Raw genomic sequence first — 14653 nt, forward strand, 5'->3', positions numbered from 1 at the left:
AGCATCATTGATTGGCTGCCTCCTGCACACCCCACACTGGGGATTGAGCCCACAACCCAGGCCCTGATCAGGAATCAAACTGTGACCTCCTGGTTCATAGGTCCATGCTCAACCACTGAGACAGTTGGGCAGAAGTTTATTGTTTAAATTAGACTCCTCTATAGCTCTACAAGCATTATATTTGTGTATTGGGATAGAAGGCAATGTATTTTGCATCCTTGTTTTTTATTTCTTTGATGTACTGTATGCGCAGGTGATATTAAGGGATATCGTTATTGATATCATTATGTTAAAGTGTCTCAAACTAAAAAGCCAGCATTGAGTCCCATGAGTTTACTTTTCTCTGTCTGCAAAGATTCATCCTGTTCTTTAAAGAAGTTTTTGTAATCCTTACCCGTGGATGTTTTTTTAATTGATTTTTTAGATAGAGAGGGAGAGAGAGAAACATTAATTGGTTGCCTCAGGTATGCACCCCGACCAGGGATCCAACCTGAAACCTGGTATGTGCGACAGGGAATTGAACCTGCAACCTTTTGGGGGGCGGGATGTTGCTCCAACCAACTAAGCCACCTGGCCAGGGCCATCCTGTTCTTATAACTCAGGAACTTTTGCTTTTATTTGGTTAGTGTCCTTTCTTAAAAAAATTATGGATTTCTTATCATTGAATTTTGCTTTTGTTTTTGTTTCAGACCCAATGTCTGTGGATCACGTTATAACGCTTACTGTTGCCCTGGATGGAAAACGTTACCTGGTGGAAATCAGTGTATTGTTCGTAAGTAAATAGACAATCTGTCATTCTTCATGTTCTTCCTTTGTGGTTTGGTTGCATGGTGATTTTTAGTGTTTGGTCCTTTGTAACTGCATACCAGTAATATGTTGGAGTACCTTCCAGCTCTAAGATTTCCCTACTTTCTCTGAATCCAGTTGGGAAATACACTAATGGGGTCAGACCATTGTTATCCTTTAACTCAGTGACTTCTTTTGGAGTATTTCTGAGATACAGGAATAGAACCTTAGAGTACTGGGATACTTGGGTCAGTGTTGCATGTCATCACATATGCTGTGCCTGGCTGCATAGATTATGTGATCATTTTGAGGGGATTGTGAAAGAAGGTTACTATTGCTGTTTTCCTTATTTTAACTTCTTTGTTGGCTACCCACAAGCCTACCCAAACGTTGTATGTTGTGTTTGTGTGGTCAAGGCCACAGGCAGACCTTTCTGTTAGACAAAGGGGAAAGGAAGCAGATAGAGCACCAGATGAAGACTAGTGAAAATATTAGGGAAGAACTAAGTGGCACCAGAGATTCCTCTGGGAACTGTGCTGCTGTGGCAAATCTCCAGGTTCTCAGAATAGCCCACAAATGTTGAGTGGTACCAGGCCAGATGTTACCTAATGGAGATACTAAGTTAAATTAGTTATGGCATCTGTTCTCCATGAACTTTTACAGTCATCATACCTATGAAATAATTTTCAGTTTTCAGAAAACTCCATTAGTATAATGGGAGAATTTACAGCTGAAAGGACACTAAGGAATCACTCAATCTACCTTCTCACTAGGCTAACAGTGGTATGTAGATAAGAATAGACTATTTCAATAAATATTCACTTGGTGATCTGAAAAATTAATCCTTTTTCCCCAAATTGATTTTAGGCAGAGAGAGAGGGAGGGAGGGAGAAAGGAGGGAGAGAAAGAGAGAGAGAGAGAGAAGAGAGAGAGAGAGAGAGGAGAGAGAGAGAGGAAAGGAAAGGAGAGGGAAGAAGGGAGAGAGAGATTTGTTGTTCCGCTTATTTATGCATTCATTGCTTGATTTTTGTATGTGTCCTGCTGGGGAATTGAACCTGCAGCCTTAGCATATTGAGACGATGCTCTAATCAACTAAACTACCAGGCCAGGGTCCTTTTCCCAATTTTTGATTCTGACAAAAGCAACTCAATTCATTTAACACATTGCCATGTATTTCAAAACCAAAGTTGAGTCAGTAAAAAAGGGATATAAATGATATTTGGAGTTTTCTAAATGAACTGAACAACAGAACCCTTTCCCTGGTGTTCTGTAGAATCTCTGAGAAATGCTATCCAGATATTTAAATAGATGTTTATAGGATCCTTTGACAGCTTTTTTTCTTAATAGTTTTCAGTCTCCATCCGTGGTTGTTTTGATGTTTCAATGCATTTTCTATCAAGTGTATTGTATTTAGCCTTGCCATCTCATTTGCCTCCTGCAAGGTTGTGTAGGCGTTTGAGGAAAGGATCATGCCTATAAGAATTAAAAATAGTCACCAACTCTTAGTTTGGTGATAAATAGAAATCCTTTGCCATTTAGACTTACTGTTTTGGCCTCTGGCAAAGCATTTGGTACCAGTAAGATATTAGTCTAAAAACCAACAGCTTCCTGGCTGTGGAGGCAGGACTGTTGCAGTGGATTTCAGACATCTGCTCTCAGACTATGGACATGACTCACGATTGGATTAAAGGCAGGATCAGAGCTGCTCCATAGATCGTATGTTCTCAATGAGCAGGATTTGATCTAGAGAAAGAGGCTCAGTGGGCCCCAGTATTTTTATACAAATTACTAAAGATTAACAGAATGCTTGTAGGTATGTAAGTATGTTTAGCCGCAGGATTTGTGTTTTTGTTTTTCCTTCATAGTCTGTCTGGGGCCTCTGGATAGACTGAGTGCTGTGGAATAAGCCAAGAGAGGCTGAGAACTACTGACATGGATAAGGGAGTTACCAAATTTTATAGCCAGAGTTTATTTAGTCCAGGTGATTTTGTTTTGCAAATGAATAAACCCGAGGCCTAAGGTCCCATAAGTCACGATGACAGAGTTAAGGAGGAGCCGGAGATCCCAGGTTCCTCATTTGAGGCCTGGGTCCTCGTCAATCAGTGTGCGCTGAAACCGTGTGCTAACAGCCCTCTGGTTTTATTCACAGCCATCTGCCGGCATTCCTGTGGGGATGGATTTTGTTCTAGGCCGAATATGTGCACTTGCCCATCTGGTCAGATATCTCCTTCCTGTGGCTCCAGATCCAGTGAGTATAACATGTTATTATATATAATATTATTTTATGTGGTTATGCCCTATTTTCTCCTAAATTTGCATTTGGCTTTTCTCTTGCCTGCAATACATTTTTCACCAGAACATCTGCCTTCTCTGTTTTGCCCAAAATACTTGGAATGACTTTGCTTAATCTGGCCTCCCATTTCCCTTCTTCACTCTTTATAGGGAAATTGCTATATGGGGCATAGTTACTATGAGTAATATAAAGATTATGACCTTCTTCTGTGTAGCCATTGCCTTATTTATCTTTGTATCTCCAATGTAAACACCATAAAAGATGCTCAATGAAATGCTTGTTTAATGAACATTTTGGCTCAACCTAGGCATTCTTCCTTGTGGTACTGAAATATGAATCTGATTAAACACTTTTTAAAAAACTCAAGACCCCTGCCTTTGCAAGAAGAAAATGCAAGAAGTCATTATGGCAGTTTCTGGGGATGATTTATCTTACAGCACAAACATATTTTCCCTTTCAGAATTTTATCACTTTGTTCATTCTGTGAGCCAAACAAATATTTACAGTTCATTCCTCAGAACTTTGCTTGCTTGTTCTTTAAGTGTGAGGTCCTCAGCAGTGAATTAGGGAAATGGGGGGGGGGGGGTTGGGAAGGAGATGAGTCATTATTGGTTGTTAACAAGTTGAAGTTCATGTTCCTCAACACCTTGACACTCCCCTTACGGTGTGTTCTGTTTCTGACAAGGTTTTAAGGGAATGTATTGTGAAATAAGTTCATTCTCTTTGGTTTACTGCAATTAGAGACTTCAGCACAGTCAAGGTTCATCATCCATTCAGAGTTCTGACATTTAAGTGTGACTCTTATAAGCCAGTTAACAGGATAAGGCAACTAGTGCTGGGTAGCCGACCCTCTCGGTGCCCACTCACATACCTTGGCATTCATGGGTTGACTCTGCCTGAGACATCTGTAAAATTTTCCTGGCTAGGGAGCATGCCAGGTTGCATGCAGGGCAAGATGGAAAGGCTGGGGGTGGGAATGGGGACAGTTAATGGCCCCAGAAGCAACTTTTAACCAATGACAGAAGGAGAGTGTTAGTGCCCTCGCTTCCTTGCCTCTCAGTTTGCATCACTATGAGGTGTATTCTGCCCTGTCTCCTGAAGTTCCCCACTTGAACACAGTAGGAATAGGCTTGATAATGTACTTTATTAGCTTCCTTCTCTTCCCTGTCTCACTTTCCCACTCTCTTATCAGTGTTTCCTGAAATTACCTCTAAAATAAACTACTCACATTCAAATAATTGTCTCAGAATTTGTTTCTGATGGAAACCTAGAACTACACACAGGCAGATTGGGATAAGAACACCTTGGGCTGGGACTCATTTGCTTATTGCACTGAGTATAGCTTATTCTTATTTTATCTCAGCTTGGTTTTTAATGTATGTCCTCCAAGCAATAGAAGGTTTATTTGGGTACCCCAGTGGGAGGAATAGAAAGAGGCAGAGAGGTCAGCTGGCAACACAGGAACATGTTGGAATCTCTATCCTCATCAGGATGGCCCTCAGGCTGCTGCCAAGGAGTGAGAGCCTCAGGGTTGGGGGAACAATCGACATATCAAGCTGGGAATAGACCCATCCATCTCTCAAATTGGTCCTTCAACCAACCAGCAACACTGTACTCCTCTGGGGGAAGAAAATAAAGCCAGATGGCAAAACCGAATAGCCAGCTGGAAAGGCCTTCAGTGATAGTGTGAGCTGCTAATGATTTCTGTCAAGTAATGACATCTCTGTCATGAGATGTGGAGACAGCTGTTAATAAGACCAGAAGGGAAAACTGTGGTCCCAGTAGACCTCATGCTAGCAATGAGGTGGGAGGAATGGTAAGTCTTGTGCACAGATTAAGGCTAGAGATTGAAGTTTAAGACTTCTGGGTGATGTTCTCTAAAGAGGTTTGGGTTCATCTATGGTGCTTGGACACTGGGCAAAGTAGATCGTGGGTGAGAATAATGTGAGGAGCAGGATTTGGAGCATCAGGATCTTTGAGGCATTTGGAGCCTGTAATATTGTTGGTTTGGACTCTACATGAACTAATATTTTCTAAATAGCTTGCAAAATTAAAGATGGCAGAATGTTTTTCATTAAGGTAGCTGGGGATGATCAGAACCCATTTCTGATCTTTTGAAGTGATGTTCTAGGGAAGAGCTACACCTTCCTATAGACCTTCCTGGCCATGTTGTGGTAGACAATAAATGTGGATGGGTCACGTTGCTAACTCTCATGCTAGTAGAGGATAACCCAGCTTAGTGAAATGTGTGCACTCACTACCTGTGGTTCTATGAAAATGGGGTAAATTTAAATCATCTCACCCATTTTTCCTATTAGAAGTTTTACACTTGTTTTGTGATAGGTGTCAAGGAGGTGTAGGCAAGTTGTAGGACTTCTGAGGCCTTAGTTTTCTCACTTGAAAATGAAAAGAATGAAAGGAAGGCTGTTCTTCTAGGTTGTTTTTGACTTGAGTGTCCCGTGAATCTGAAAATTGGAAATGACTCCTTAGTGGTATGAATGAGAAATTGCATTTCCAGAAGGTCCAAAGTGCCAGTCCACAGTTCCTTTAGATACCAAGGACATGGCTTCCCTTAATCTATTGGGAGTCTTCCCACCGGTCCTTGAGGCATCAGGGTAAAAAGAGAATGTTGGCTAGACAAGGTTATAACAATGGATTGTTTTGACTTTAATTCCAGCTCTCAGGACCCTTCTCTACTCTATGAGCCTCTGAGGCTAGATGGATTCTGAGTAATCCTAATTCTCACAAAGATCTGTCACGGTTGACTGATCCATGAATTTGTCCATCAAATTACTTTTACACTTTTGTCAAAAATTAGTTGGCCATATTTATGTAGGTCTCTTTCTGGGTTCACTGTTTTATTTAATTGATCCATATGCCTATCCCTTCTCCAATACCATACAGTCTTAATTACTATAGCCATATGATGATATCTTGAAAATTGAGTAGATGAATTCTTTTCACTTTTTTCTTTTTTTAAAATTTATTTTAGTTATTTCAGTTCCTTTGCCTTTTAATATATATTTTAGATTAATCTTGTCTGTATCAACAAAAATATTTCTAAGATTTGATAGGAATTGTATTAAGCCTGTATGTCAAGTATTGGCATCTTTATACTTTGTTAAATTTTATCATTTTCAATTCACTTCAAATTTAGTGAAAATTTGGTGTGCTTGTACTCCCAATAGAAATCCGACCTCTAAGGGTATAGGAAGGAAAAGGCCAGGGTAACAGTTCCAGAGCAGCATGTTATTGGGTCTGAGTGAGCGTGGTGCAACCACATAGTGAAACTGCAATGACTCCCCAAGCACAGGAAGGTGCTGTAGCTAGTCTGGAAGAAGTGACCCTTTGAACAGTTTTTCAGGGAAGTGTGGGGTTTATATGGTCAGGGAGGAAAGGGGTGAGTAGAATCTGCTTAGACTGGTCCATAGAAACAATTCAGTTCTTTGCTTTCTAGTCTATCCTTTATGGAAGTGCCTTTATCATTGCCTTTGTATAACTTGCCTTTCTCTGGCCCTTTTCCAGCTCTGCTAGGTTGTTGGTTTTTTTTGTGTGTGTTTTGTTTTGTTAATACTCACTTGAGGGTATTTTTTTCCATTGCTTTTCAGAGAGAATGGAATGGAGGGAGGGAGGGGGAAATAGCTGGAGGGGAGGGAGGGAGGTAGGGAGAGAGAGAGAGAGAGAGAGAGAGAGAGGAGAGAGACACATCGATTGGTTGCCTCCTGCATGCACCCCAACTGGGGCTGGGGATCAAATTTTTAACCCAGACACATGTCCTTAACTAGGAGTCAAACCTGGGACCTTTTGGTGAGTGGGCTGGCGGTCTAACCTCTGAGCAACACAGCCAGGGAGAGTTTGTTGTGTTTTTTGTTGTTTTTTTTAAAGATATTTTAGTGAAGTTGCTCTTCTGAGTGGTGTGTCTTTAGGCAGCAGGGGATATTTATGCACTTAAGGAAAATGTTATTGCTGTTATCTCTTCCTGTGAAAATCTTTTTTTGTCTTTCAATGATTCTGGTTGCCCTTATGGACTGTTGTCTCAGGCAGAGAGTCAAGGAGTCAGTCCAATTGTTTGATTTGTCTGTCTTGTGCTTTTCCTAGTTCCTAAATTAAAATCACCTGCTCGCCATACACATACTTATTTGCAAATTGCTCCCAGTGTTCTGTCTGCCCCTGTGCTTGCCAAGATAATGGCAGGTTTGGGAGCCATTTCCAACCTAATGCATCCCAAAGAAAACCGTTACCTGGGTGTTTAGACCTTAGTGCCAGCCCGGCATGTCTGGTTCCAGTAGTGTGCTCACATTGTTCTCTTTTGATTGGTTATTTTAAGAATTAATTTGTACTGGGCTGTGATCTAAAGAAAGTTTCCTCTACTCCTCCTTGATGCCTGTCAAATGGAAGGCATTCAATAAGTGCGGGATGACTGAAATCTGGAACGAACATAAAATTCATTGGGATGCTACGTGAATACAGGTTAATTCCATCTTCGACGGGAAATCCTCACTGGGCCTCATGAACCTCAGGTGGCAGCCTGCACACCGACACTTCGTACTTAGAGCAACCAATAAATTTAGAGTATCTTTATGGTTTTAAGTAGAGCTATTATTTTTCAGTTGCCATTTGTTGAGACATAGAACTTGGTCTCCAAATTGCCAGACATCTGGATTTCTTGTTCACATCAGAGTAAATTTAGAATATGCATCAATGGCAGAACTCAATAAAAAATACAACCAATTGGTGTGCATATACTCTCTAAACTGTTCCTGTTGGGCAGTGAGGTCCTGGGTGCCTGCTCTCCCCTAGAGATCTAGAATGCAGTTTCTGCCCTGCCCCGTTTGGCTCAGTGGATAGAGCATTGACTTGCAGACTGAAGGGTCCCGAGTTCGGTTTTGGTCAATGGCGCATGCCTGGGTTGTGGGCTTGGTCCCCGGTGGGGGATGTGCAGGGGGCGGTCGATCAATGATTCTCTCTCATCATTGATGTTTCTATCTCTCTCTTCCTCTTCCTTCCTCTCTGAAATTAATGAAAATATATTTTAAAAAAAGAATGCAGTTTCTTTGGTAAACGTATTTGCGGCAAAGCAGGTGTGATTAAGATCCATTCTCTGTTGATGAGCTTGCTCCTCCGGGCCAAGGACTCATGGCTCATTGGTTTATTTGGACCACTGGATTCACCATGCCTTAGTGTTTCACAAGTCTGACCAAGTTCTTTTTTATTTTGAAGGAGAAAGAATATTTCATGCTGGAAAAAGTTCACTTGAAAGACAGGGCAGAAAATATATAAAAGCATATGAGAGAGGTTTTTATTATATTTATTATATTTAAATATAAACTTAATCATTCTTCCTCGAAAGAAGAATTAATTCTAGTTTCTAATTTGAACAAATAATGTAAAGTTACTATTTAATCTGCTGTTAGCTTTTTATCTCAAAGTAGCTAAATGGCTTTGCTGCTCATGTGGGAATGGAAATTAGCTTTTGGCATGAGCCACTTTAATTGAAATCAGTTTGTGGGTTGAGTTCCTCTGCTGCTTGACAGATGACATCATTTCCTGTGCCTTTCCCAGTCCTAGCTGTTTTGCTAAGATAGGATGGAGCTAAGTTTAACTTCAAATTTTAAAGCAACTATACACCTTTTCCTGACCTACTTAGAATACTATCCAAATTTTTCAGCAAATCATTTCCTTTGTGTACTTAGTTAAAAGCATTTTGGCTGAGACGTTTTAATGGAAATATAGGAGCCTAAAATAACAGTTTGTTTTAATCAGTTTCCTGGGTTGCTTGACTTCTATAACAATTCTTCAACAAAGGAGTTATTTCTGCTTTTACACACGGGGAAATGAAGATAAAAATATTTTCACTCTTTGGTGCTCTGTGAGGGCATAGTAAGTGTTGAGTTCGGGGCTGTATAAAGTGCTTAGGACACAATGGGCAAATTCTCAGTCTCAGCTTTTTAGCATAGCTCTTGATAGCATTATCAGGTAGCATGATTTACGTAAGTAGATGTTAATTTAGTAATTTTTTTTAAAATATATGTTTTTATTGATTTCAGAGAGGAAGGGACAGGGAGAGAGAGATAGAAACGTCAATGAGAGAGAATCATTGATCGGCTGCCTGCTGCATGTCCCCTACTGGGGATTGAGCCTGCAATCTGGGCATGTGCCCTGCCCAGGAATCGAACTGTGACCTCCTATTTCATAGATCGATGTTCAACCACTGAGCCACACAGGCTGGGCAGTTTTAGTAAAGTTTTACTGCATCTACAAATAGGCTTGGGCTACTCTGAGCATTTATGAGGATATAATTAATGATCATGATGCTTCCCACTTTCAAGAGCTTTCAGACAAATGGGCTGAGGATGGGAGAAATAATTTTAAAAAATAGGTTTGGTGACATAATATACATTTCAAAAGACAGGTATAAAGTACTCTGGAGTCAGAGGGAAAGAAAGGGAGGGAGGAGAGAATAGAAATGAGGAAATGTCAAAGGAGAAAAGAGATGTTTGCAGTGGGTATTGGAGATAGGTGGGATTTCAGATTTGGTAAGAACTGTGTATGCTTTATGTTGGGGGTGGAGAGTTAGGCTCAAGAGACAAAGAGGTTAAAGAGAAGAGTCCATGAAGAGACCAGTGCAAACAAAGTGCCTGGCATTTTGTAGGGTATATATTAGGCACTCAGAAATATTTGTTGAGTGAATGAATGGCTGATAAGGAGATCGGGGACTGAGTCATAGGACATATTAGCAGTTTGCAAAGGAGCCTGAAAGGCGCCTGGGGCCTTCCTGAGGAGGGCTTTGGTGCTGAGAGATGGAGGTTGCTCTTAATACAGTAGAGAGAGTGAGCCTTTGATGGTGTTTCAGTCAGTGTGTGACATGTTCTCGCAAAGGTGCGTCACTTTCAATGTGACTTCACTCTTCGGTGCTCTGTGAGGGCATAGTAAGTGTTGAGTTCTGGCCCCTTCCTTTCGCTGTTGTCATGCTGAGATTTGTGTAGCTCCTTATGAAATGGCCCTTTCTCCTGGAGTCAGCAGCTGCTTTTTGGTCCTCACAAGGCTGCTGGAGTCTTCTCTCTGCTCCTGGGAGAAGATTTGGCCTCCATGCTCCAGGAAGACTGAGCAGAAGAAGGAGCATGCCCCTGATGTCTGCTCTTGCACATAAGAAGGATTCTCTTCTTTTTCTTTCCCCCTTGTTAAAATTCTTTAATGTAATGATTGCTTAAAATTTTCTTTATTGATTAAGGTATTACATATCTGTCCTTATACCCCCTTGCCCCCCCAACCCCCACTCATGCCCTCACACCCCCCCCCCCCCCCCCAGTATCTGTATGCATTGGTTATGCTTATATACATGCATATAAGTCCTTTGGTTGATCTCTCCCCCTTACCCCCACCCTCCCCTACCTTCCCTCTGAGGTTTGACAGTCTTATCGATGTAAAACTGTTGAGCCTTTTCCTCTAGAAATTTACTCCCACTGCTTGGAGGACAGGACAGAGTAAGGCAGACTTCCCATGCCTGGCCTGGCCTCCTTGTGTAGGGATGTGTCACCGAGGATTGATGATGGATTCAAGCAAGCCTTCAGTCTTTTCCAAGTGGAGTAGTTACTGTTTCTGGAGGCCTAAGGAACAACCTTGGATTTTGAGAGTTCTTAGCATGCCCGCATGACTGCAATAGAGACAGCCTAAACTCTAGAGAAACAAGAGCCCACGACTTGCCATCATGCTCATAGGCGTCTTTTACTCCAGCTTTCTCTCAGATCTGCTGGCCTGCCTGTGGTCTTTCTGTCCTGGACTCTGAAGCCCCCACTTCTGTAGGTGACAATGTGATGAAGAATGAATTTCAAACACTGCAGGTCTTATTTGATTTAAGGTTACAGTTGAAGCAAGCAGCTCTTTCTGAGCCGAGTCCAGCAGGTCTCCATTATCAGGAGTCTTGTGACTAAATGCTGTTGTAGGGTTTTCCCCTTCTTTTTTGTTGTCGCCAAAACTTCTTTTAACAAAGTTCCTTGGACTTTCTCACTCTGACTGTTTTCCTGGGCACCTAGCTGGAATTCTAAACCTTTTAACAGAAAAATTATTGCCGTGGTAATCTTGCCTCATATGGTTACTCAAAACACTGCTTTCTTGGTATAAATTACAGAAATGATATTGAGCGGTAAGTTCTGCTAAATTAGGGAAGTCGGTTAGCATGATTAGAGTAAATATCAAAGAAACAATTACATTGCATTGTAAATTATTTTATACATACAAACGATAACATGTTTATCATTGCCAATTAGGTTACTTCTGAATAAATATATGAATCTTGATAAATCATTTTATTTTCTCTTTAAATCACTACAAATCAACTCCTGTGAACTGTTGCAATCTACGTACTTAAATTGCTAAACTAAAGCATTCTTCTTTTCTTTTTCCTTTTCAAGTCCAACACTGTAATATTCGCTGTATGAATGGAGGTAGCTGCAGCGATGATCACTGTATATGCCAGAAAGGATACATAGGGACTCACTGTGGACAACGTAAGTAAACCATAGCTGTAAGTATTCTAGATGTTAACCCATGTAGTCAGACATGTAGGCAGATATATAGGCCAAAAGAATACAGAGATAAACACCGATGGATTTTCTAGGACATGACATTTTCATAGACATCCAGTGGCTTATTGGTGAACAGGTCACTTACCCAGCACACTTAGCACCACATTTCTGATAGGAACCTTGGGAATGGGTAGTTTGATTCATTTTCCCCTCATTTGTCTTCACCAGCCCACTTTACCTTATCCCTTTGGTTTACAGTCACCACCAAAGGTGCAGAATTGTTATTCATTCCAGCTGTCTACCTTCCATTTGATCACTGACCCTGTCCACCTGAATTTTCAAGAAGCATTTCAAATAAAGAAATCAATCTCTTCTTTCTCCTCAAATGTGTCTTTTCTCTTGATCAATAGTATTTGCATCTCTCGAGTTTCCCAGTCTAGATTCTGCTACTCTAATAGGTGTCACATGGTGTTCAGTTTGTTGGTTCATTCACAAACAGTTCATTGTGTGTTTGCTCCTTTGTAAGTCCTTGTGCTTTTCAGAAGAAAAAAAATTCCTTTTCAAAAACTCATTTTTTATATTACACCAAGATAAAGATATATATACTGCAAAAATTTGGAAAAGTTCAAAAATATAAAAAATAAAATTATCCATAACCCATCATTTCAGATAACCCCTTAATCTTTTAATGCATATTTGGAAGATGAAATCTTATCCTATGCATACTTTTTCATACTACTTTTTCACTAAATATTTTATTAGATGTTCCATGTGATTAAACATTTAAAAATACATTTAATGGCTGAATTTCATTACATGGATGAATTCTCAAGGATGAGTATTTATTCATGTTGTTTCCAATTGGCGAGAGAAAAGGGGGGACAGCCTCCCCAGTGTGGGACACCCTTCAGCTGAGTCTTGAGGGTCAGCTAGGAGTTCAGTTGTCAGATGATGGGAGATGGGCCTTCTAGGCAGATGGCCAGCATGGGCCACAGTGCTGGAGCATGACAGAGCATGGGCTGTTGAACATGGCGGGTGCTTTGGTGTTGCTAGAACTTCTGTGCTAAGGGGAGTTATGGGAATGGAGATATTGCATGGAATGGAAGTCATGTGCCAGGTTTTGAGGATCTTTATGCTTACCGTGTTTTTGCCCAAAGTAGAGCCAGGAAGGGGAGTGAGATAACAACCAACAACCAGAACAACATCATTCATCTATTGAGTTACTTACTCTGTGCTAGGCACATTTCAGACTCTTTGCATGTGTTACCTCATTTACTATAACAATAGCCCTGCGTTCCTTTGAGTTTCAAGTACAGCAGTGATTAGACATATATATATATATATATATATATATATATATCCTATGAAGTGATTCCCCCGTTAAGTCTAGTACCCATCTGACACCATACCTAGTTATTACAATGTTATTCACTGTGTTCCCTATGCTGTACTTTACATCCCCATAGCTATTTTTATAATTGGCGAATTGTATGTCTTAATCCCTTCCCCCTCTTAACTCACCCTCTTAATCCCCCTCCCTTCTGGCAACCCTCAAAATGTTCTATGTATCTTTGAGTTCAGTGATGCCTTTTATAAAGCACCATTTTGGATGCAGAACTGAAAGCATTGCTCCTATGCTTCCTGGAATGAAACTTCCAGTGTTAACACAGGTACAAACTCACCTACCCAGGCAGTTTTACCTAAGAGGTGACTGAGGGACATGGAGGAGCTAGAACTGTAGAGTAACTGTTTAAAACACATACCACAGTTATTATTTAGATTTTTTTATTCTTGTCCTTTCAGGGGGCAGAAAGTGTTATTTCATTAACATTAGAAGGCCTCTCAGCTCCTCTCTCCTTGTTTTCCAGCTGTCTGTGAAAGTGGCTGTCTCAACGGCGGCAGGTGTGTGGCCCCAAATCGATGTGCGTGCACTTACGGCTTTACTGGACCCCAGTGTGAAAGAGGTAATTTGTAAAAAATGAATTGGTATACAGATGTTCTGGTGGCTACACATGTTACTGACTTAAATACACATTGGATTTGTGCTGCTGCTTCATGACTTTGGCTGAACGTTGAGGGGCTTTCCAAATTGTCACTGGGAAGGATCCTAGGATGATAAGACAGTGGTCTTAAATCTGTGTATGTCATTCAGTTATTCTTTCCAGTGGACTCAGGACTCCAGAGTGAGCCTAAGTTCCAGTTGGCATCCGGATAGAAGAAGGAGAATTTCCCATATTGAGCTCATTATTATCCTAGTAAAGTAGAGAGATGGTTCTAAATAGAACATATGTATAGAAAGGGGCAAATTTAGGATGAAGAAAAACACACCTTTATAAAGATCTATTAGGACCCGTTGGAGGCTGTAGTGGCACAGACGCTCAACATTCAGAACCCACTGTAGAAATACCGCGTGTCCGCTGCGGCAGTGTGCGGCTTTTCCAGCACTCTGCACCTGCCGAAGGGTGTCACCATCCTCACTTTTGCATCTGAGAAGGTCGCCCACATAATAATCAGCTTTAATTTGAATGTGAATTTTCTGTGTTCAAGCCTAATGCTTACTCCTGCTCCTAATAAAAACAAATGTTCTACCTAAAAATGCAGATGTATGGAGATGTGTAATGTGCTTGAGGTTCCTTCCCATCCTCGGAACTATGGCGTTTTTTATCATTTTGTCTCCACATTCATCGCCATTTTCTTATCGCTCCCAGTTTTATAGTGAAGGTTTAGACCAGAGGTGGGGAACATGTGGGCCATATAAGGCCCGAAAAATCATTTGGTCTGGCCCTGCCAAGGCATTAGGGGTGAGTTAATTAAATGTTAGACCAAATATAGCAGGCTAACTTTTAAGTTGATAAATGTGTATGGTCCACAAATGATGTTATAAATATCCAAATGGCCCTTGGCAGAAAAAAGGTTCCCCACCTCTGGTTTAGTGGGTTCATTTCACACAAAACTGCAAGAATACTGTACTTATGAAAAGTATTCATTGAAAAATACAGGCAGTCCTTGGGTTATGTTGGACTCAACTTACGTCGTTTTGTGGTTATGC

The 14653-nt window shown here is 40.9% G+C and overlaps 1 protein-coding gene across 1 annotated transcript in view; it reads left to right on the forward strand.

Moving 5' to 3' along the window:
* Positions 1-14653, forward strand: part of FBN1 (fibrillin 1) — a 233037-nt gene that overhangs the window by 31668 nt on the left and 186716 nt on the right. The window contains exons 2-5 of the mRNA XM_028147684.2: positions 690-772; positions 2936-3034; positions 11491-11586; positions 13473-13568. Coding sequence (XP_028003485.1) covers positions 690-772; positions 2936-3034; positions 11491-11586; positions 13473-13568 — 374 coding nt within the window. The remainder of the gene's footprint in view (positions 1-689; positions 773-2935; positions 3035-11490; positions 11587-13472; positions 13569-14653) is intronic.

The sequence above is a fragment of the Eptesicus fuscus genome, chromosome 5 (assembly GCF_027574615.1).
Source record: "Eptesicus fuscus isolate TK198812 chromosome 5, DD_ASM_mEF_20220401, whole genome shotgun sequence".
Taxonomy (NCBI): Eukaryota; Metazoa; Chordata; class Mammalia; order Chiroptera; family Vespertilionidae; genus Eptesicus; species Eptesicus fuscus.